At 38.0% G+C, this 24,216-nt stretch overlaps 3 protein-coding genes across 3 annotated transcripts in view; 1 reads left to right on the forward strand and 2 right to left on the reverse strand.

The window, feature by feature from the left end:
- The window catches only part of LOC135462210 (transient receptor potential cation channel subfamily A member 1 homolog), a 45,239-nt gene extending 42,195 nt beyond the window's left edge, over positions 1-3,044 (reverse strand). Inside the window, 1 exon segment of the mRNA XM_064739619.1 lies at positions 2,960-3,044. Coding sequence (XP_064595689.1) covers positions 2,960-3,024 — 65 coding nt within the window. The 5' untranslated portion in view covers positions 3,025-3,044.
- A 5,677-nt stretch (positions 3,045-8,721) lies between these two features.
- On the reverse strand, positions 8,722-18,731 carry LOC135472157 (BTB/POZ domain-containing protein 10-like). The gene is given in 11 exon segments (XM_064751524.1): positions 8,722-10,764; positions 12,339-12,392; positions 12,692-12,802; positions 13,065-13,164; positions 13,590-13,687; positions 14,598-14,718; positions 15,264-15,360; positions 16,073-16,094; positions 16,097-16,365; positions 16,923-17,106; positions 18,633-18,731. Coding segments are annotated over 10 exon segments (1,248 nt in total). The 5' UTR covers positions 17,042-17,106; positions 18,633-18,731; the 3' UTR covers positions 8,722-10,507.
- Positions 18,732-19,802: 1,071 nt separating this feature from the next.
- Positions 19,803-23,343, forward strand: LOC135461388 (uncharacterized). The gene is made up of 2 exons (XM_064738456.1): positions 19,803-19,852; positions 20,872-23,343. Exon 2 carries the CDS (start codon positions 20,880-20,882, stop codon positions 21,645-21,647), a length of 768 nt encoding a protein of 255 aa, XP_064594526.1. The 5' UTR covers positions 19,803-19,852; positions 20,872-20,879; the 3' UTR covers positions 21,648-23,343.
- Positions 23,344-24,216: the final 873 nt, after the last annotated feature.

Below are 24,216 nucleotides of genomic sequence, written 5' to 3' on the forward strand. Positions count from 1 at the left end.
CTAAGCTGAGGATATGGCCAGGCGATCTCAGAGCTATACAATAGCCATCGATTTAAATGATTGTAAACGCCGGCTCACAAATGTATTATTATCAATGATACATCATGTCATTCTCTATACGATATATAGTGCTGCATGTATAATGCTATATACATATAAGAATGCGCTCACGAATTGCATGTTGGATAGTTTATATATTTATTTATTTATTCATTTATTTATTTATTTGGTGTTTTACGCCGTTCTCAAGAATATTCCACTTATACGACGGCCGCCAGCATTATGGTAGGAAGAAACTGGGCAGAGCCAGGAGGAAACATACGACCGTTCGGAAATTGCTGGAAGACCTTCCCACGTACGCATGTTGGATAGTTAACATTGATTGTTTGAATAACAATTATACAGGCTATACAGACTGTCATTCATTATACACTTATGATGAATAGTCGCCTATCATTAATATTGTTGACGAATTAATTTCAAGAATGCAAAATTACATTTGTTATATATCAAGTCAAAAATAACAATTTTATGTATCTGAGAATTTGTTTCATCATTCTGCCAAGAACAGTTATATACATTTCGTTATAACATATGTGCTATGCTTCAGCACTAATGGTGGGTGAAAAGGGTATATATAGTCTACTCTATCGCACGCTATATTACGTCTTATTTTCTCTATATTCATTTCCTTCCAGGGGTTACTTATTACAAAGTTTCGTCCGTAAATTCAATTTTTCGTTAGTATTTTCCGGAAATAGTTTTGTTTATTTATTTATTTATTTAATGACTGTAAACGCCGGCAGAGCCCGGAGGAAACACACGACCATCTGCAGGTTGCTTGCAGACCTTCCCACGTACAGCTGAAGAGGAAGCCAGTCTGTTGTTTACAATAATAACAAAAAGCGACCTTATTACCAGGAAATTGATTTATAATGTAATATAACCGGTCAACGGGTTTATACAGGTATCAGAAACAAAACGGAAATTTCATGGCGAGCTATATATATATAGAAATAAATCTTGCAGCATAATGCGGAAAGCAGCTCATTCATCATATATAAGAGGATTTGTAACTCTTATAGGCTCATTCAAATTTTTATATAGACATAATTCTATAATTCTGTCCACCGCTGAGCTGCGGAGGTCGTGAAACACTATATCAGATCACGGAGGGTAGGGTTCCACGTGGGAACGGAGGTCGCGGTTTTCTTAAAAATCGCTCCCTCTGCAGAATCTCGAAGGTCGCGATCAACAATGGGCGCTATATATACCGGCACCTATATAGGTTCTCTTCAACAAACTAGGAGAGTGGCGTTAACGTTATTGAAGTAAAGAAAAAGAGGTGGGTGTGATCTAACTCATACGCTAGTCAAAAATAACGACATACATGCATTTAGTCAGAAATTCAGATACCACTGCATGTGGCCGGGCACCTGTTTGCCCGGTGTAACTTTCACCGAACCGTCCACGTCATTTGTGAATGCAATTGTTACATGTTACACTTGCATAGGACTTAACGAATGATTATGGCTTGATGCCAGTTTTGCAGCCATTTCGTTTACTTGGGTACATATCTGTGTTACAACGTCATCATAAGTCAGAGTGGCCGAGAGGGTAAGCACGCCAGCACGGCGTAATGACCCAAGAGCCTTCCACCAAAGCGGTTGCTGTGAGTTCAAGTCCAGCTCATGCTGGCTTTCTCTCCGGCCGTACGTGGGAAGATCTGCCCGGTTTCCTCCCACCATAATACTGGCCGCCGTCGTATGAGTGAAATGTTCTTGAGTACACCAATCAAATAAACAAACCATATTTCAGGGTGTCAAATATGGGCGTGTATGTATGTCTTAAGAAGCCCGGGCATGCTGCCTTCCCTGGGACCTGCCGCCCGGTTTCCTCCCACAATAATGCTGGCCGCCGTCGTATAGGTGAAAACTTCTTGAATTAGGTGTAAAGCACCAATCAGTCAAGAAAATAAATAAAGAAGTTAGATAGTCAGTTTCTAATATCGGCGTGTAAATACAATGTATACAATATACATTGTATATACAATGTTAACACTGAATGAATAAACGCCATATCGGCAATATATCATCCATGTCTTGGCAACATATGTTAACATCTTCAGAAGCCACGATATCGGCGGGGAATATCGATCTATATGTGTTAGCATATTTAAGTCAGGGTGAAATCGGCTTGACTATATGTCAACATCCTCAGAGGCTTATAAATACATGTTCGGAAGTCAAATGACGAAATATCGTCCTAAATATCAACATCTTCCGAAGTCAGTGTGTCGAATGTTCGTTTGTATGTTAATATGTTCAGAAGAAAGGCTGTCAAATATCGGCCTATACGTTAACCTCTTCAGAAATCAAGCTGCCAAAATATCGGCCTGCATATATGTTAGCATGATCTTCAGAAGTAAAAATATCGGCCTGTGTTTTAACATCTTCAGAAGTCAGAGTGTCAAATATCGGCCTGTGTGTCAACATCTTCAAAAGTCAGGCTGTAAAATATCGGCCTGTGTGTTAGCATGTCCCTAAGAAGTAAGAATTTCGAATATCAGCTATTGTTTCTATACTTTTCAAGTCAATTATCAAATATTCTCCAGCGTGTCGAATGTCGGCTTACATGTCAGGTTTTTAAATATCGGCCTGTATGTTAACATGTTCAGAAGTCAGAGTGTAGAATATCAGCCAACTTTATATATATACACCTTCAAAAGTGAAGGTTGTACTATACTGACGAAGTTTCGCACGTACGGTGGCTCCGGCCAACGTGAAGCCGCGTATTCTCATACATGCATATATCCGCCTGCGTTAGTGGGAGTGGAAAGGTGTACGAAGTTACATTCACTATAGTCTTGTTGAACAGAACGCTGGCATATATGGTGGGTAAAGACAGTAGTCTCAATATACAATATACATGTATACATATGCGGTGCACAATGGCTTACCTGGAGCACTCCTCTTCTTGTGCTTTGGGCACCTTGGAATAGACAAGTCTCTGTAGGCCAGCCATGCCGAGCTGTATACACCTTTGTGATGATCTAACCCCCCAACTTAACCCACGGTACGTGAGGGTATTACAGCTTTCTGATCCTGTGGGTAAGCCGTGACATAACTTTAGCTCCTTACCGATCGGCTGACCAGTGCATGGACGTCTAATCGAACCCACACTGCATACTGTTACATCTAATTCCTGCAATAGCTCTTAAGGCATACACAGTGAGCCAGGCTATAATTTATTAGTTTGTTTGAGGACTAAGGTTTTAAGGACATAAAACAGCACTCCAAGTCACCGTGGGGGAAAGTCTATTTATGGGTTTATATAAAGAGCGCTAGGTTACGTGTGCGAGGATTAACCAATGTATGGAAGCCCATTTTCGCAACCTTGCATTTTGTCTTTTGACTTTTCTCCGTAGTGCTGTTTCAGATGTACTTCAAGTGAGTCTACGGCTGGAGCGAATAATTTGAAGGTATACATTTGGGAGTGTACTCTGAAAACGTATACTATAGATACGACCTGACATACTCGTACATGTGTCGCTCAAATCGGAGACAGATCACACCAAAGATTTTTAAAAATATCACTTGTTGCTGTCTCACTTGACGTTCAGCACTGAGAGGTCAGAGCAAGGAAACGTGATTGGTTGTCCCATCCCGACTGGGTGGGGAGTCAGTGAGTAATCAATCATAGCGTATGAAAACAGCATCGTTGGCCATATGGGAACTTGTAGGGAAACCAAGCAATGAAAACAATTATCATTGATTTACTAGCAGTTACGTTTACAAAAGGGACATTTTGATGTAGCTGGGTCTAAATAATTAAGGACCGCTTTCACCAACGTGCAATAGCTGCAATTTGTTTCCACGAACTGCAAGTGCGCATGCGCAATATATAACAGCATGTCTTCTCGAGGTACTTGTGCCTTAAATAAAGACGCAATAAAGGGTATGAAGCCTGTATGCGTTACACGGGCCAGAGAACATTTTTCATTACTATGCCAAGGGTCGGTGGTTTACTCCAGACACAGTTTCTTCCACCTACATAACTGGCCGCCATCGTAGTTAAAAACTCTCCAGGAAAAGTAACTCAATTTCAGGATGGCCATTTTGACCTAGCATAGTTTTTCAGTTATCAGTGGATGTAGCTTCGGGTCTCAATATCACGTACAAAGGTATAGGGATGAATGTAAAGGAGAGGCGATAACAGATAGCTTAATGAATCATCACGACATGTTGGCTTATTTTATCTTTTGAGGGGAATTGTCAGCACCTGTACATCATTTAAGAGTTAATCGTTAGACTATTAAATATTGAACACCTGATGTTTTATATTTACCGTTTATTTAAGAGCGATGTGACCGTCAACAGAAAGACCATTTGAAACTGTATCTGAAAATATCTTCACTTGTTTCTAGTTATGTTTTTTTCCCCACTGAATTAAAGGCAGTCAAATGTTTTGATTTTAAGATGGGATTTATGGATAATATTCGTAATGTGTGTCACACGGATTTTTCTATTTGACCCTGTGTATAAAACAGCCACATATTACATTAGTAAAAATCACCTAATTTTATTCAGGCCTGAGTAACAGTTGTGCTGACGTCATACATTATCTTTTTCGTCCATAAAGGCTATACCTTACATTCCATACATTTGCAGACTTCATTTAATTCATTGAAAAATATATAAAAAAAACATAAAAATAAAAAAATAAAATAATAATAATAATAAATTAAAATATTTCAGACACAGGTTTTAATGGCCTTTATTTTACTGGTGTTTACTCCATTTTTATATTTCCTTTCCCTTTAATTCCACACACTGGCCTATCCGCTGTTATCATAATAATAAAATACAAGACAATACCTCCCAGGGCTGTAATAACGCTTAAAAGCTTTCTTGAAACCACCACTGCGTATGCTTTCTATTTGGCCTTTGAGACAAGGCGATAGTCAAATACAAAGTAATGAACTATATGAATTCCGATAATCTACTAAATATAAACAATAATTCTGCACATATTAGTATACACAACACGTGCCTATGGTAATACATTTCTTTACCCAAAGACAACTAATTAGTCAACAAATATGTAACATTAAACATAGTCTCTCGTTGCTCTGCCGTGTCCCAAGTTAGACTTATTTATGTCGACGTTTCGACTTCATGAGTTCTTGACTTAATACCTCAATTACTATATCGCTTCCACAGGATTTTGTATATTTTGTTTGACATATAATACAGATCCTTGCTATTCTTGTCCAGCTGATCCTCTAAAACCTGCAAACTCCTTTCGACGTTTCCAACTGATGCATGCCTCAAATGTATCGTAAAGCCAGTTCACGACCAAGGAGGAATTTGTGACGCAAGTCTTTTAAAGCGCACTGCAACATAGAACTTGATTATGTGTTTGTCAGGTCTGACTACATTAAGTACAATCTTCGTCGTGATCATTATGAAAACAGTATGTATAAATCTAGCACCTGGCATGATGTATAAAACAACATTGCTCCTGGCAAGTCGGCATTTATAAACAGTGTAATGAAGACAATCTCACAACATAGACAAACTTATGCATATTATACTATTAAGGGTGTCTCCTTGGCAGAGGTAGTTAGCGTGCCAGCGCGGCACAATGACCCAGGTGTTTCTCATCAATGAGGTCGCAGTGAGTTCAAGTCCATTTCATGCTGGTTTCCTCTCCGGCCATACGTGGAAATGTCTGTCAGTAACCTGCGGAGGTTTTGGGTTTCCCCAGGGCTCTGCCAGGTTCCCTCCCACTAAAACGCTGGCGACAGTCGTGAAACTGAAATATTCTCGAGTACGGAATATTCTGCGGAGGTTTTGGGTTTCCCCAGGGCTCTGCCAGGTTCCCTCCCACTAAAACGCTGGCGACAGTCGTGAAACAAATAATCTCGAGTACGGCGTGAAACACCAATTAAATAAATAAATATATACTTTTAAACGTTACATCAGAACGTGCAATTGTTTAACACAAATGTAGAGCAAATAATACTGTGCAGATTAACACTTCTCATGTAAAAAATATTCATTTGATCCGCCAGACATCCAGATTTGTAAATTAACACCTGTTCCCATCACCCAGTGGATGCTATATATGATGCCATAACGGGAGACTAAGACTATGCGTTGCCAATCTGTTTTCTGTCCGGCAACATGCATGGGAAGAATATCGTCTGTTTTGGGGAATAAAACTATGTCTATACAAGGCCAAAAATGGCACAGTGACTGCATACTGGGGAAAGTTTGCGCGCAAAAAACTCACGGTTAGACATGCCCAGTGATAAACACTATTGCAGTTTGGAAGCGTGCGTCCGGACTCCACGAAGGCACATCGGCACAATTAACCAAAACCTTTATAACGGACGCATTTTCCCACATGTGACAATCATGCTTTTTAAACAATGAGAAATCAATATGGGTCAAATGTCTAGAAAAGAAACCCAGTAGATGCATGTGATGTCTAAAATTGCATGTAGAATAGTTGCGTATCCCAAAATGGCAAAGGTCAAAACTACAGAAGTTCTTGGACATTTTCAGTGAAGCTGCTGTGGGATAAATAGTTACATGTATTTTCTAGGCGTTAGAATAAGTCAGACCACACGGCTGTGCTATATCTACATGTAGATTAAGCAAACACGGGAGCTAACGAATTGTTAATACAAGCACCATCCATCAATGTTAAAAAAAAACCTGTTAATTTTAACGGAAAGTCTGTTGTCTGAGTGATGATAAAATGTATTCTGTTATTATAACATAATACTGTGTCATATTCAACATAATGCCCTGTTAATCTAATAGGATATTTATGTTGAATGAACAGAGTATGTTCATATTTAACAAAACAAACTGTCGCAATGGCAGTGTATATTCTAGCATCACTCAGACAACAGACTTTCTGTTAAAATGAAGATAATTTTTTTGAGTGTATAAAGTATCTAAAAGTGTCCTTAACAGTATCTGTATCGATATACATCTTGAACTGGATTTGGATAAACAGCAGTGACATCGGAAATCTCCTTTTTCACTCCTTAATTCACGTATCCCCCACATAGGACACCTTAATGGCACATTGCTGGAGACAAATACTGTCTCAGAATGATACATTTTTAAAACGTGAATAGCGTTTTGTAATCCTGAAAATTTTGATATCAGCAGGCTAATTCAATTGACGTCTTATATAAGTAGGCCTTATTATCGCAGTCCTTATTTTTTCCCATGTTGTATGATTTTTCTTAGGACCGATATCACTTAGGAAACATCTTTTGAACTTAGTGTTCGCATTTATTACGTAATCTTTATACCTGCTTCGGTGAATGCTCAGTATAATTAATTTAATTCTGTTTTTTTTTTCATATTCATGATAAATAGACTTATCTTGTAAAGCACATCAGTATGTATCAACGCTTTCCAACGTTCAGCAGCAGAAGATGCAAGGGTTAAATAAGACATGTTCAACAGACGGCAAGATTGGAACTGATGATTTCTGACGAGACAAACCCACATTTAAGCGAAAGAAAAGTTGCAGGGAGAACTTTATACACTGTCTGAAGATATCCCAAATAAAATTGCTTCCGAGGTCTGTTTTTTCTTCTTCATCTAAGTGTAAATTTTAAACTAATTCACAAATTTCTACGCTTTTATGGTCTGAGAAGTTTAATTTGTTTGTCATAACATATATGGTTAAAGTAAAGTGATCCCAATGTTAACTTTTCATTTTTATCAAGAAGTAAGCGATAAAATCACCTTTCAAAAAGAATGAAGTCAAAACTAGCTTCGCAAAAACAGGACAAGTAAATAATCCGGACAGTTATTGATTTCTAAAATTAGAATGGTAGAAAATTAAACCTTAGATGCACACAACACGTGGCCACATTTCACAGTCAAGCTCTCAATTTACCAGTAGGCTGTAATGTATGTCTTCGGCGTCATGTAATGACAAGCATTTAATCGCAGAACTCGACTTATTAGTCAGACTCAAGAATTTCCCACTTTTATAATGGCATTTGGATTTATCGATGGAGGAAACCAGACTGAACGTAGAAAACCACCTATCTTTGGCAAGTTACCATACGAGAAGAATACCCGTTCCGGTCCGTTATATAACTACATTTGTGTCAGGTGTTATATGCCCGTCATATATGACATATATGTACCTACGAAAGTTGTTATGATAAAGAGGGCACTTGGTGCATGACAAACTCGGACATATGTGGGCCTTATTCCTTTTGGGTTAATTTGTGCGTTTTTCTACAAGTGTCCACGTATATTAATCCTTTGTTTTGTCAATATTTGACAGTTGTGACTTATAGCCTGGTAACAATAAAACATTGCTAACATGTATTCATAAGATTAAACACGGATATGTCCTGACATAAGGGCTGTATCTCTTGACTGAAATTTGGTCAAGTTAAGCAGATGGCTAGGACTTCCCTTGTAAATAACTTGCACAGCGTAAATCATCACTTCAAAGCAAAAACATCATCGGGTTTGAGTTCATACCATGATCGTCACCGAATACCATCGTCACAAATAAATTTACTGCACCATATGGGTGAAAAGTTACAAGGTCTCTTAATCAGTACACCAGACTTTTTTGTCTCTCGACCTGCTTAAAGGGTTCTCCTTACTCACAACGGTTACCGCATTTAATTCACGGCCAAAATCTCACCCAAAGAGATGATTGTAATACCAGCCTTTTTATTTGTCTGTGACAACGGTTGCAAAATTAGAATAACCTTTTAACATGGTTGAGCGCCGTTAGAGAACACCCAGTGTATGGGAAACACTGGCACATAGTGAGCAATACCTGCATAACACGTACTACAAGAGATAGGCTTTTTCTGAAAGAGTACAGCCTAACAATTATATTTAAAGTTGTTAGAAAACAGTGAGAATGCACATAGGACTTGCCTTAATTATTACCACAGAAAAATTATAAGGTCTCTTAATCAGTACACGTTAAGTTAACTCTTCTGCAGCTGATTGCTAGGAATTTACCATACAACTCTATGCAGTTTATAGAGGAACAATGTGTAACAAATCTTTTCAGATGTGAACATCACATATACCAATGGTAAACAGCCTAGACCTCAGCAGTGTAAAAAGATATACAGTACAGTACTCTATGGTGATCCGTATTTTCAATTCAACAAATTAAAACTGTCCTAGGTCAATTATATATAAATATATAACACCCATTTACTGGTGTCCCCAAGTTATCAACAGGAAATTTCACAAACAGAATGCGAACCAAAACATACATAAAAAAAAAACTATTTCACATAAAACAAACACCCAAAAAGGAAATTAAATTATTACAAATGAAAATCAGGAAAGCCTGTACCAGGAGAGTTCTTATATGTATAGTAGAGTAATGCACAGCATAGAGAGACAGACACACAACAGAACAATCCAAAACTGACGGAGTGAAATGGTCCCCCACAAAGAAATAGCACTTTGGTAAGTAAAATATACATTACTGGCAGCTTTCACGCACAGTTGTAATAACTTTTTTTATAAGATAAGAGAGCCACCTTTAGTACTGAGTTATACAATTTACATATCGATGCATTTCTCTTGCAATTATCTTCAAATTAGTAATGGCAATGTAGAAAACTATTTTTCATGTTCATATTCATACAACAGCTTTCTTGTGTTTGGACATAAGCTCACAATGTCAAAAAAAGAATAATAATAATAATAAAGACTGATAACAACAATTCAAAAGCCATGGCGTTAAATTCCTCAAGACCATTATGGCCTTGAAGGATAAAGACTTATCGTTCCAGGTGATCCAATGGCACGGAAGACTCTTCATTAACAAAATTGAATACTTGTTCATCAAAAACATCACAATGAGGACAAATTGAATACATCACACACTACAGTGCTGGAACATCATCACACAAACATTTGCACATAACCAGTTGCGTAGGGGTTAATACAATCATAGGCACCAATGTCATCATCATCATCATCATCATCATATACATTATATATATATTTACTCCAATGTTTGGATATAAAGTCAGCATACAATACAGTTGGCTGCATCTGGATACAGATACCTCAGCTAAAATTTCACAGTACACCTCTTCAGTCTTAGAGGAAGTAATATTGCATAGTACAATAATGGATACGTGTGGAATACCTGTTCTGGTGGAAACAGTGGTTTACTTCTGTGACACCACCCAGTTTTGTCACGGAACCACCCACAAGATAGGTGATCAGGTGACACCAGAAGAGCCACAAGCTTCTGCAGTATTATGCTTCAATCCTGAACTGGCTACACAAATATGGCAATGATAGATATAATAAGACATTAAATTAATAAATCTGACTTTTGAAATCAATTAGGAGCAATTTTACACACAGGTATTTGGAAGCTGTGGGTGTGCTAAAGACTGTTAGCGGCCCCATTTCTTACATGGCGCCTTTACAAAACAAACAATGAACATTAGGAGGGCAGACTTTCAGTCCCCCTCTGGGGGCATGGGTAGCTGTACCCCGGGGTAGGGCTCTGACGGGGAGGGCTGGGGAGGAATGATATCTCCTCCATTCATGGCCTGCTGTTGCACGAGGTTCTGATCCATAGGGGTATCAGCAGCCGCCGCAGCTAGGTTAGTGATAGACTTGCTCTTCACACACTGGAAGTCAACATGGCGACTTTTGGCCTCTTCCTTTTCCCAGGACATGTGCAGGAAAGGTCGCTGAACGTAATTGTAAATTACTGCAAACAACAAACGGAGAAAATACATATGTACATATACTTAGTACAGATGTTAAAAAAACAAGGCTACCAAGAGCTCATCTGTAGGAGACACATAAATGCAAATCCTCAGCTCAATACTTAAAATACTGAAATCATGAATTTGGCAATTTACTGTGATTAATATGCACAGTGATGGAACATGCCCCTTGTGCTTTATATGAATGTAAAACTTCAGGTCAATACATGCTGTACTTTTTGAGACACATCCCCTAACACTCTGTTTAACTTCAGTTCTTATACACAATACAGTAAGTCAGGAATTTGGTCATTTACAGTATTTAAAGTGATCATAGTCTGTAAATATATATACATAGAAAAAAAGGACACAGAAAACAGTTATCAAAGAAAAATACGTAAAAAAAAGTTTTTACAGCCAAGAAAATGAAGTTCAGCATAGGGGACATGGCACTCACGGACAATTCACTCTGAGTAGCCATGTTGTAGAAGCCTTAGCGCTGAAAGCGTCACCTGATAATTGGCTGTGACGTCAAAAAATCAAACTGCCAAATTAATGGTTAGGTACTGACAATTCTTTACTATTTACTTTGTTGATGAGCGGTGTAGAATTTCTGAAGAATTTTTAGAACACTTCTGGAATACTACTTTATTAATTAATTCAGATTTAGTGGCAGACTTTATGTTCACTTTAATATGCACACTGTGTATCAATGATGGAATATCCCCCTAGTGTTATTGTGCTCTACATGTGTGCAAACTTTGGGCTCAATACCTGCAGTACTTTTTAAGATACCTCCCCTAACATTTTGTTTAACATTGTCTTCCCTGTTATTGGACACGGACGCTTAGATTACGACATAAGCTATTATTATTAAGTACTGGAGAGCTAATAAGGTAGAGGGGGAGGGAGGTAATGGAGTGGTGGGGGGGAGGGGGCAATTCTTTTATGCGCCTCTGCATTGGGAAGGAGGTTATGTAAATCTAATCTGCAAGCAGTTTCAAGTGTTTGCTACAATTTTCGTTGACCAAACTTTATTAATAACTTTGACACGATTGCAATGATATTGTCTGATAAGAAAGTTTCAAAAGAAGTCTTAAATTCTCCCCTCAAATGCACATGCATTCTCCTGAGTGCAGTTCAAGCATCTCATGGCACCTTTTGAAAAAATGTCATACTATGGCATATTGGCACTGAGAAAGTTATGATGTCTCCACAACTATATATTTATATAAATCTTCACACTTATAAAGTGAAATCAGCTGACTTTAGAAAATGTACTTTTGAAAAAAAAAAAAAAACAAAAAAAACAAGCAAGCAATTTAGTTGCACTGGTAAGGCTGCTGTTTCTAAAAGCCTTGCTGGCCAAGTTGGTTCATGACTTTTTCCTGCTGCAGCTGACTGGCTTATGGCCGCTGAATTCAGCTCTCTGATACAGAGATTTAAGTGTGACAAGATTCAAGGGCGTTACCATGTGTAAACTGTACAATTCACTCTACTCAATATCTCGCTCACTACAGGAACAAGTCTTGCAACTTTGCAAGATTTGCACAATCTCGCCACTTAACAATCTCACCTTCAGCACGGCCACCTGGCCTCTTTTTTATCTTCTCTTTGTAAGTTGGGTAACCTGTAAGTTAGAAACAGCATCAACGTAAGTGGCAGTTAAATCAACAGTTTCTTATTAAAAGGGTAGTCACGTCTTGGTCACAAACTAATGAACAAATAATCAGCGGTTTTCACTTCAATGATTTTATAAAGGACCCATGTTTCATTTGATTCAGTTAATTTGGTTTTGAGCTCAGAAAAGAGCAAAAGTAAAATGGGCACAGTAACCCTGAAAAACCAATGTCCACCAAAAGGATCCTCGGAAGGTGTTTCCGCTTGACAATGCTGGAACTGGGATACTGTAAGTGAGAAAGTTAATACCTTCAATGCCTAGGCGTATTTTCTTCAGTCCTCGCTCTTTGAGGACTTGCTTGGCAACATCTCGATTTTCAATGTACTTGAAGAATCTGTACATGTGCGTGTTGTAGATAACTGTAAATGATGTAGGGAGAGCCAATACATCTTCTGCAGCGTGCAGTTCAATACAGTACCAAACTCAAGACATTATGGTTTACATGCTGAGGCAAAATCAAGTGTTAAGAGAGTTTTTCAAAGAAATATATTAACCGACATCAATGAGAATACAATTCAACAAAGAGATTAATGTCTAATGAGGAGAAAGAATAAACATTACTTGTCTATAGAGATTTTCTATCAAACATGAAAGAAATGTCATGAAAAAAGGTGGGTTTACTCAGTGAATACTCTTCTCCCATAGGGGGTGGGTACTCCTCGTCCCATTCCACAATATCATCATCAACAAGCACCACTAAGTGACATTCACGATCTCCACGCTAAAAACACAAAACACAGAAGCTGTTATGCCAAAACCATATCAGCGACTACTTCAGGCTCTTACTGTTTCCTTTGTTTTCTGGTGTGCACTGCTGTTAAACTTTCAAAATAGGCCCTAAAGGTCAGAATTCTGTAATAAAGAGGCTTGCCAAAAATTGTACATCTACCTACAAGTCTTCCTGAATTTCACTGGTCATAATAAAGATATTTTAGCAACCACTTACTTATGCAAGATGCAAGATAATTTAAACCTGGAAGAAAAGGCCATAATAAAAGGCCTGTGCAAAACATCATTTTGTCAGATGTGGTCATCTGTTCCACACATATTTTGCAGCAAGCTAGGAGGTAACTAGAATAATTCAATACTGATCAGGAAAAGATAACCCTCTCAGTTTGGACATAGGACTCAAGGGGGATAACTGACCTGGGCACAAGAGACCATCTGAGGCAGGATCTGATCTTCTAGGTACCTCTCAAACTGCTGACGAGCCCCCTCATTTGACAACTCATGTAATAAACCACCTGAAAATAATACCATGCTGATCAGGGCCCACTTGTGCAAAGAGATCATACCTACAATTGATTGCAGACCCTACAACTGAGTGTATTTATTTATTTGATTGTTGTTTTACCACACTGGTGAGAAGCTCCTGGGTCATTGCGCCATGATAGCCCCCTCGGCCATGCAGGTTCCCCAGCTGAGTTTACAATCGGTTGTTAAAATAAGTTACGTCACACAAAGACATTATAAGGCCACTGTAAATTTTTTAGGTTACAATTGCCAAATTTGACTCGTACATGAAGTTGGCCTGTGAAATGTATAATGTACCAGTCAATGCCTTTTCATGCCTTCATTTTCAAAAGAGTTCTACATCATAATGATACAACATAATGATTCAGCAGTTAACAACAACAACATGTGAAAACATGCTCGTAACATCTTTTTGAGGCGTTTACATTGCCCATCTTTGTAAATCGGATCGAAATGCAATAACTAACAGTACACCAAAGGCAAGTATTTGCATCTAACGTTGATTTTGGCGCAACTGTAAATATTTACATCTGGGTCGACCCGATTGTAATTTCTGATTTTAAGTTACAGCTATTGTAGCTTACATTGCCTTCATGCAAGGGGGTGTCGACTGTTAACTTAGCTTATGATTGTGATCCTAGTGATTTACAATTACCTTACAATCCCTTTGTGCAAACGGAATCAAGGTGATGTATGTCAGAAATTTCCTTTAAATGTTGAACAATTAATATAGATGATACAGGTTTTCGATACTGTTTCTATTCGGTACATTCGGTACAGCATTTAGAAATTTACCCAGAAAAACAGCCAACATCTGGAGAAACTTACACATAATTTACAGCAAGTTACACAGATCCACAAAACTTATACAGAATATGAGATTTAACTTGGAACACTTACGCAAATTCTGACATTTAACAGTGGAAGCATCAAAAGGTATCAGCAGGTAATCGCAGGCTTCCCTGAGCTCCTGGACAGACACACTGGGGGGACATCTGACCACACCCGTGCGGTAAAACTCCTGTAAACACACGGAAATCACACCACTGTGGTAACACTGGTACACTGCATAATCTCACCCACAGATGCTGAGATGACACACCATTAATACACCAATGTTTTCATATGTTACCTTTATCTTTTAAAACTCTGGAAAGAAACTAGAAAAAATTCTGATAAAGTGATAATATACAATTGTTGACTTTCTACAAGTTTGATACATGGAATTGCAAATCTGAGAGAAATAAAACTTAAAGGGCATGACATTTTGAGCAATAAATGTGTGAATTTCTCACTGTATAGAGAAATTAAAGGGTACATGGTAAAACATGGACAATATGGATCTTACCACTTTCTCTATGGATAGTGTTTTCATAAAATGTCAGGTACCTATTTTAAGATTTGAAGACCACAAAGTGTGTTCATATTACATATTTCCTTGTATGAGTTCCTTGTATGAAAATTACAAGGTAGCATTACATTACCCAAGTAACAACACGATTGTAATGGTAGAACCCTAATAAGGGAAATAACTGAGATTGCCACAACTTGCAGAATGTCACTCACCAGAATGGAGCGGAAGACCTGAGAGGACATGCCTTCAGCCACCTCATACTCTCCTCTCTCATTCGGCACATTCAACTCAAGAGAGGACGTGAACATTCTGAAACACAAAATGTGACATGCATTATGGTGGGAGAAAACTGCGCAGAGCCCGGGGGAAACACACGACCACATGATGTAACTGTTGTATGTCTATAAAATCCAGCCATTGATTTGGCTGTGACAAGAAGTCATGACTGTGGTGTACTGGCCCTGCCTGTTTTTTTTTCCCTCATATATTAAGCTAATAAGAGTTGTATAGGTCGTAATTTCTCTAAAACCGTAACACCCCTGCAGTCCATCATAATATTACAGTGGCCTCCAGTTACATAGGCTGAATACATTATTACCCATTGCCCAGCATTTAATTGCATTTAGGCTCAGGGGTTTTGAAGACATATGGTAACAAGCTAAATAAGAAAATAAATCAAAAGCCATTAGTGCTGACGATAATCTAACAACCAACAGTGAGTCCATGTATGAAATTTCATGGTTTCTTGTACGTTCAAAATACATAATGCTTTGTCTTGTCTTTTGTCCTCATAAATGATTTAATAGACATAGCTGTGAAACAGCTTTGCCAAGTAACAAACTGTTGATAAAAAATAAATGCTCAGGAGCTCTCATTTACTGGAACATTGCTTACTATTGTGAAACATTGTTTCTCACTAACTACATGTATTTAATTTGAATTCCACAGTTATCTGGAATGGAGATTGCGATAAAAGTGTGTGTAGCTAATGAATGTGCTTGGTTAATTCAAAATCACCCACCTGCCCAGCATGGTATTGGGTGATTCTTCAACATGTCCATGTCCACAATAAAGCGTGTCTCATCAACCACTAAAGTGACACGGCCTTTAACCTTGCTGCTGGTCCCAGACACTGCCCCGCAGGATGAGCCCAGTCTTTGCTCACAGCACTCCTCACCCCCAGGGCATGCCTCTAGTAAACTTAAATCATGGTTGCGGTGACCAGCCCCACCACGACCACCTCCCTCTCCCTCCATACTCATGGCACGTAGACGATTGACCAGGCACGGTTTTGACCTTGGAGGGCCCAAAGAGCTGAAAACATCAAAGAGACATAAAGCTAAATGAAATGAATTTCGTAATACATTCTGGTGGATGTCAAGCTGGTGGACCATCTAACAAGAGCTCTTGCAGCTTAACATGAAAGAACAGCCCCAAGATAAGTAAACTTCAGTGGAAAGATCAATCAAAAGAGTGGACAGAGCAATCAAAAGAGTGGACAGAGCAATCAAAAGAGTGGAAAGACCACTCAAAAGAATGTTAAAACATCTTTATTTATTTTCTTAGATTTATTCTTCTTATATAAAGTCTCATATTTCAATTCTATGGAAGGATTCTTTGACCAATTTAGAGCTTTGTGTCGTCTCAAATGTTTTTTTTCATCCCGAATACCCTATTTCAATATCAATATGGTCCATAAAACCTACTGTTGAAATTTATACAAAATAAAACTGCATGCTTACTTATTTATCAGCTTAATGCCCGTACGAAAAACTGGAATGAGATTGCATAAACAGGCTTTCACCATACAAACTACACCCCCACTCCCCCCACCAAACAGACACAAACACAAAATGTATAAGCCTAGTTACCTGGTGCGTTTAATACAAGTTCGTTTCTTGTCGTCTGTTTCAGAGTAATCTGATTCACTATTACTGCTGTCGTAATCCTGGTTTCTACTCTGACGGTAGAAAGACTGCTGATAGGCCATCCCAGTAACTACTGGATGACACTTCAGGAAAACTGAGCTGGTCTCTATCGCAGCAGGTTATATATCTGCAAAACAAAAACATATACAACTTGTAGCATATTAAATCTTTGTATATGTATAATGGTACTTCAAAGAGAATTTCAGGAAAATGGTATTCATGAAAAAGAGTTTTGCACCTGACATCACATTAAAAATTACAACTGAGGGAAAATATGCACAAACATGCACCGTAAAAGCAAATATGCATAAAAAATAAAACATAACAGTGTTCAAGTACAAGTAGTTGAGAAACACTTGGACATTCCATATCCATGGTTGCTCAACCGACTGCCGGAGTCCAACGCATTTGGCTAAATGGTGTGAAACGGGTAGTGGTCCGAATAACCACTTCACTTAACTCTAGCTGGTCAAATCCGTGCCTTAACATATCCCCTTCCAATTGCAACAAAAAATTTTGTAATGATAATCCAATAAAGCATTCGTTTCATGTGTAAAATGCCTCCAGGCCATACAGTCGCCAGTAATTTGAACACAACCACCATTTGCCTCATCCTTGGACCAGTTCACGTGAAAACTTAAATCATCACCAACAGTTGAACCTCTAGACTCCATAATTCGCAGCTGATTTTATTTAAGATAGTGAAAAAAAGATTCCAAAAAGTTACAAATTGTGTTTGCAAAAAAAATGCAGGAAACTAAGGTTATCACTGTTTGCAAAAAAAAAATTCATAAATAAATAAAAAAAAGTCTGCTATTAGGCACGTTCCCAAAATTGTATTCACCCATATCAAGTGTATGGTGGAAACATCTTGAAAACACGAGGGTACCACTTGACCTGGAGGCATTTTATGCATGAAACGATACTTTATTGAACTATTATTACAAAACTTTGTGTTGCAACTGGAAGGGGATAAGTTATGACGTGGATTTGACCAGCTGGAGGTAGGTGAAATGGTTATTCGGGTCGTTACCTGTTTCACAACATTAAGCCAAATGCCAAATGCAAATATGGCATATCCAAATATTTCTCAACCAACAGTCATTGTACCCTGAATACTTTTTGAACAAACGTTTTGGTGTTCATTTTTTAATCATCATCTTAAATACTGAAGTTTACAATCATTGTTTCACAGATGTATTTCATAAATTGTTATTTCCATGGTACAACTATGTAAAAGTTACCCAGCACAGCCAGATGAAGACTAAATTCAATGACGTAGCATGGCTTTCCAAAAATATATCAGTCACTGAGACAGCACAAGAAACATTAATTTTGCAGCTGTTGTCCCGGGAAGAAACATATTGTGTTCACTGCAAACAATCGATCATACGACATGGTAATGAACATACCAATCTTCATTCCGCAAGCCAAGAAATTGTTTACGTGACTGATTTCATTTTCAGGACAAATCGAATAATCAAATAACATAAGTCGTTATGACTTACGCTTATGGGTCGCAAACAAGTCTATATCGAGAGTCGTACGTATCACAGACAAAACCAATATACCGTATCGTTTGTCCAAACAATCTTTCTGTTGAAATCTGAGCCGGTATCTTCCTCTACATTGCAGTTCTTTAGATATACGAACCTGTTTTTAAAGCTGTTAGCTATCTTCAACAACAACATCTTTATGACGCCATGTTGGAAATGCTCGAACGGAATTATGGGTAGGCAAACCACACAAAAGTCAAAAGGTTAACTCCCCTGTAATATTTAAAATGTCCGGGTTAGTTGAGCCATAGTTGAACTACAATACAAAATAATCGTACAAAAATATATAAATCCTTTTTACCTTTCTCCGTAAAACTAAGCATAGATCATCCTTATTTGTCCATGAGCTGTGATCCACTGCTTGTGCTTACTTATCACCCCCATCGGGGCTGGAAGAGTTCAAATATGCATATTCCTGCAGGTTTGGCTTACATCGAACCGTCAAGACAAAACATCAGTTTATGCTTTCTTAGAGTAATATGATTTGAAAATTTTACACATAGAAGACCTCCTTCTCCAAGACATGTTGTCATTTTTCCCATGACAGCCGTGTGGTGGAATACTTTTATTTCTCGCTTATTCTTCAACATAATGCTTTGAAATTTGACAAATACCCGGTACGTGGCTATTTACTTAAGCTAGAAATGATCCCACACATTTTTGATATCATTTCTACCTTTAAAGACCTTAGTTAAAGAATATCAGAGTTAACTTTAAATGATCACACTGAAAAATCTAATATGAATATCACAACTGTATAGTGTGGAGCCGGTTTTAAGCGTAAACAGTAAATTGCAATTTTACAATTTCTCTTTATTTTCAGTTCTGCAGAAGTTTAATAAATTTTAAAGGTATTTTTGAAATATTTAGTCTATACCACCTTCGTACAAGTGAAATATTCTTGAGTACGGCGTAAAACACCAGTCAATTATATATGCCGAATAAAATGCCGAATTTTTTGCTCGAGGGGGGTCCACATTGTAGGCGGACCTTAACTTAAGGTTAAGGCCTAACTCTTATTATAACAAACGTGCTTTGAATTTTAAAAGTAGGCCTTTTCCCATCGTGAAAGAAAATCGTTCCTTTCTGGTTTTTATCCAAAGTATGTAAGTCATGACTGCAACAAGCCCACAATAGCATGTCGGGTGCATTATATAAATTATGTATAGTCACGAGACAAAACATAAAGCAGACCATAGGCTTTGAGCTGGAGCGGCAACTGTCACATGATCGAAGTCCCCGAACCACGTGACAGGCCCTGAAACGAACTCGAATCAAGTGACGTTTGTAGTAATGTGGAGTTATCAATTTCTGCTGGTAAGGTTTTTGGTTGAAAACTAACACTAACTGAATGGAAATATGGGTCCTGACAAACAATTATTTTGATTCCCATGAGCTTCCGTGTTTCTATTATGAAAATATGTGTTAAAACAATGTAAATGATGTTTTGTACTGCTGGTTCAGTGGTGTTTGCCTTCAGCGACGATAGCGCCGGTACGAAGCGGGGATTTTGATTTTACCAAATAACGCGCAACAACTGATTAATGTATTTCACTGGTGGAAAAATATGATGTGATAAAACTGAAATAACTAATAAATCAGTTGTACAATGACAGGCCTTCCATTTTTAAACATAAATGAATATAAAGGGACCGAGTCTCTCATTGAAGTCCCACGGAGCTAAAGCTATTTCCCGTCCGACATCCCCTGATTTTCAGTTAGCTTTCAAACATGAACAGACTTCAAAACCATTTGCAAGTGAAGAGGTAAACAGGTTGAAATGAACACTCTTGTCATCACATCTGCAGATTCTTTTCATGACTTTCATGGAGGAAAGTGTAAAAAAAGTGTAAAAAAAACAAATAAAAATGTGTGTGTGGGGGAGGGAGGGGGGAGGAGGTAGAGTCTTCAGTTACAATACAAGTTTAGATGAGGTTAAAAGTTCTTAAATATGTGTGAGTACAAATAATCTCGATTCTATGACTGCAGTTCCTTGACACCTGTATCATATTGTTTATAGTTTTTAATGTTGAATTCAGGCAATATATTTAGCATATGCTTTACCCCATCTTGTGTGTCTTGGATTCTTCAACATGGTTTCCTCTTTAGGAAAATCGTAGGCTTCATGTTTAATTTGAAAAATAATGCTTGAAGAGTACATGACAAAACAGCACGCAGAAGTTGGCCAGTAATGCTTTTTCAAGAAAAAAGTAAGTGTTTAACATAATTTGACGCACAAAATCCAGGTTTAGCATGCTGTGATATCTGTTATATTTACAGTGATTTGTGAATCCCTGAAAAATTTGTACCCTACCTTCCATCATCTTTTGTTGCAGTGTGCGTCATGGCAGATAGTGTGTTTCCAGTTATTAAAACCTATGGAAAGAGGAGGCCAGACAGGGGCAATATATATTGCAGGAATGGGGATGTCAATTCCATCTTCCAAGGAATGACACGAAAATCCGTCTTCCAGGACTCTCCAGTAGCCAGAAGTAATGTTATAGGAACTGGATTTGGGTTACGTATGGGACAGACTGGTTGTGGGTTCCATGTTGATCACAAAGCATACAAACTTGGTAAAAAAGTTCATGTTGAACACACTGAAGTAACCCAATCTTCCACAAGTGGAACAGAGAGATACACAGAAGACACAAGTGCCATGATAGCTGAGTGTTTAGGTGACTCTGTGGTACAAAAAAGTAGTGCTATGATTGTAGATGTCTGTGACAGTGCTGAGAGTGGTGTGAAGGTCACGGATGCGTACAACACGGAGGACTGCTCCTCTCAGATTAGTAACCAGTGTCCTGAAAACAGTGACATGTGTACAGATGCCAGTGACCAGAGTAACTGTTCCGACATTGACCAGACAACAAGCGAAGATACCAGCTTTGAGGACAGTGAACCGAGCATTGAAATTCTTCGTAAACAGTTGGATCCTGTCAAGTCCTGTCCAGTTCAATCTCCACTGCATCTTTTGGCAATGCCCCAGAATTCCAAGAGCAGAAGAGACTTGCCATTTGTATTGTCAAGGAAAATATGTGGACAAAATCACCTTTCTGTTCCTCACTTCTCCCAGGTGTTGAATCCAAGAGCATTGCGCTTCACAGGTTAGATCTGTCACCTATTGTACAACCTCCAGGAAATGTCATAAATTCACAGGCCAAAAAGTGTGGAACTGAAAGAGTGGAAGACCTACAAAACAAACTGGAGAAAACACCATTGCCTTTACCCATTTCAAATTCAGCCACAACGCCTTGCAAGCTTTCTAAGTTTGGTTCATCAAATACTAGGAAGACAAAAGCAGCTTGCTCTACTCTTCTCTTTACATCGAAGTACAAAGAGCTGGAAAACTATTTTCCTTGTGTATCAGAAGTTCAGGGTGATGATGAACTACAAAGTCAAATGGGCTTTGGGGAGCTTTCTGAGAGTTTTTCGGTGGAGATAGACTTTGTCAAGACTTCAGACAAGCAGCAGCCAAAAGTAGTGATGTCCAGTTCTCCTTGTGTGCCACAACAAGATAAAAAGCTGCTTTTAGATAAGGGTTCTGAGAAGATAGACCTGTTTCACAATGATTTGTCTTCCATCAAACATGTGTCTCCTCTTGCTGCAGACTTTGCCAAGCATTTAGACAAGCCAAACTATAATGTAGTCACATCCAGTTCACCTTGTGCCCCAACACAGAAAATGTTGGTTAGTGAGACCAAGAGCTCCAAAAAACTGAATTTTCTGGTGAACAATAATTTGTCTTCCATCAAACAGATTGTTCCTACTGCTGCTGAGGACAGGGATGCTCCCCAGCCTACAACAGTTCACCCTGACCTCGTGGACTTAACACCACCTACAGAGCCCATCCCGCTGGACTGTCTATGTATACCCATAACAGCAGCTGATGCCAGTGATGAAACTCAGTCAGATAAAATGTATACAAAGAAGTTAAAACAGAAAAAATGTTCACTTACAGAACCAATTCTAGTGGATGATGTTTGTGAATCCGTAAAAGATTCAGCTGTTACAACTTGGGCCAGTAAGCAAAGGGTGCCTGATAATTTACATACCAAGACAACAAAACATAAAAAGCCTGCATCTGTTCAGAATTCAGACAACAATTTCGCAGTAACAAAGATCATTCCTAAGAATGAAAAAAAGACAAAGGGCAAAGCAGCAATGAAACGAAAGGCTCCCCCATTGTGTTCCATTATAACATTGAAGAAATATTGTGTTAAGCAGTGTCAAGTTATGATGTACAGGACCCCTCTTCCTGGAAAGGCTAGATCATTCCCAAGAGATGTTTTGTTGCAAGATTTTTAAGTCGTGATCAATTAAGACACAATGATTCTTTGAAAAAGAGAACAAAAATAATACCTTAGCTTCATAGTTGAAATGAGGAGAATTATTTTCCAGGTGCTATCTTGTTTAGGGTGTGCTAAATTGGGATTAATATTCAGTATTTTGATTCCATAATATAAGGACTTACAATGTATACTGATGTTTGTGTGCAGAGAAAAGTATGTATTTATCAGATTTGTAATTTATTTGTTATGTATTGTGCAATCATATTTATAATCATCACAAATCTAATGTAGAAGCCAAGGTCTTGTTTAATATATGTAATAATAATATAATATGTAAACATGTACATTGCTAGTTTATATATGAACAGTAATCACTCTTATATAGATATACACAATTTCTCACCTGACCACAGTTCAAATATCTTACATGCGAGCTTGTTTTCACAAGTTATTTTCTATGTTTGTATTCACTGAAGTTACTTTTTGTTCAGTTTTTTGTTGAGTGTAAAATTTCCAGCAAACATTTGTACTAAATGACTCATTGAATATGTTCTCCAAAATACAAGTGTTACTTGTTTCATTTATCTCTGTCATAACTTATAAATTATTTTCCTTTCATGATGTATTTGTGTTTAGGTTTGCTTATAAGCGATCATGTTGAAGCAAATCTTGGCAAGAAAAGCTGGATAAAGGAAAAAAAGCCCGGAAGCAAGGGAGATAACTCTCATTGGACTTATGTATCACTCCCTGCATTGAGAAGTGCATATGGCACTATGGAGCGGTTTTACGAAAATATAAACGTTTTGCACCCAAAAGCACCCCAAACACTATATTATTATCTCCCTTGGGTCACACCATGGAGTTAGAAGTACACGTACGATTAAACCAACATGGTTGTGTTCATGTATACACTTTGCGTGGCCTCGCGATGATGATACATGTAATAGTATCTCAAATTGTTATTGTGTATGTGTCGTCTTACTTGACAGATAGTATAATATCTTATTGATTGGTGTACTGCTGAAATCTGCGATCAGCGAGATGTGGTGAACGTTTACCTGATGGGTAATCCAACATTGATTAAATGGATGATGATTGGTATGCGAATATCGGAACACTGAAGCTGTATAATGGGACAGCTCTGTTTCCAAACAAGACTTCAGCGGTTTAAGGCAATGACGCTTAAGTATAATTCACAGGAGTCATACTCAGTTATATACTCAGAGTTTTCATACAGCACAGAATTTAGGTAGGTTTTAATTAATTTCCTGTTTATAGTTTTCACACAAGTTATTCCAGACTACAAGAATTCCATTTTAAATTTGGGATGGAACTATACTGCCGCCATGGAAGTTCATCATTTTCTTCATCCTGTCAAATCTATCAAAA

Source organism: Liolophura sinensis, chromosome 1, assembly GCF_032854445.1.
Source record: "Liolophura sinensis isolate JHLJ2023 chromosome 1, CUHK_Ljap_v2, whole genome shotgun sequence".
NCBI classification, from domain to species: domain Eukaryota; kingdom Metazoa; phylum Mollusca; class Polyplacophora; order Chitonida; family Chitonidae; genus Liolophura; species Liolophura sinensis.

Bases quoted from the DNA above. Each gene is read 5' to 3' on its own strand.
- LOC135461388 (XM_064738456.1), top strand. From the start codon at position 20,880: ATGGCAGATAGTGTGTTTCCAGTTATTAAAACCTATGGAAAGAGGAGG.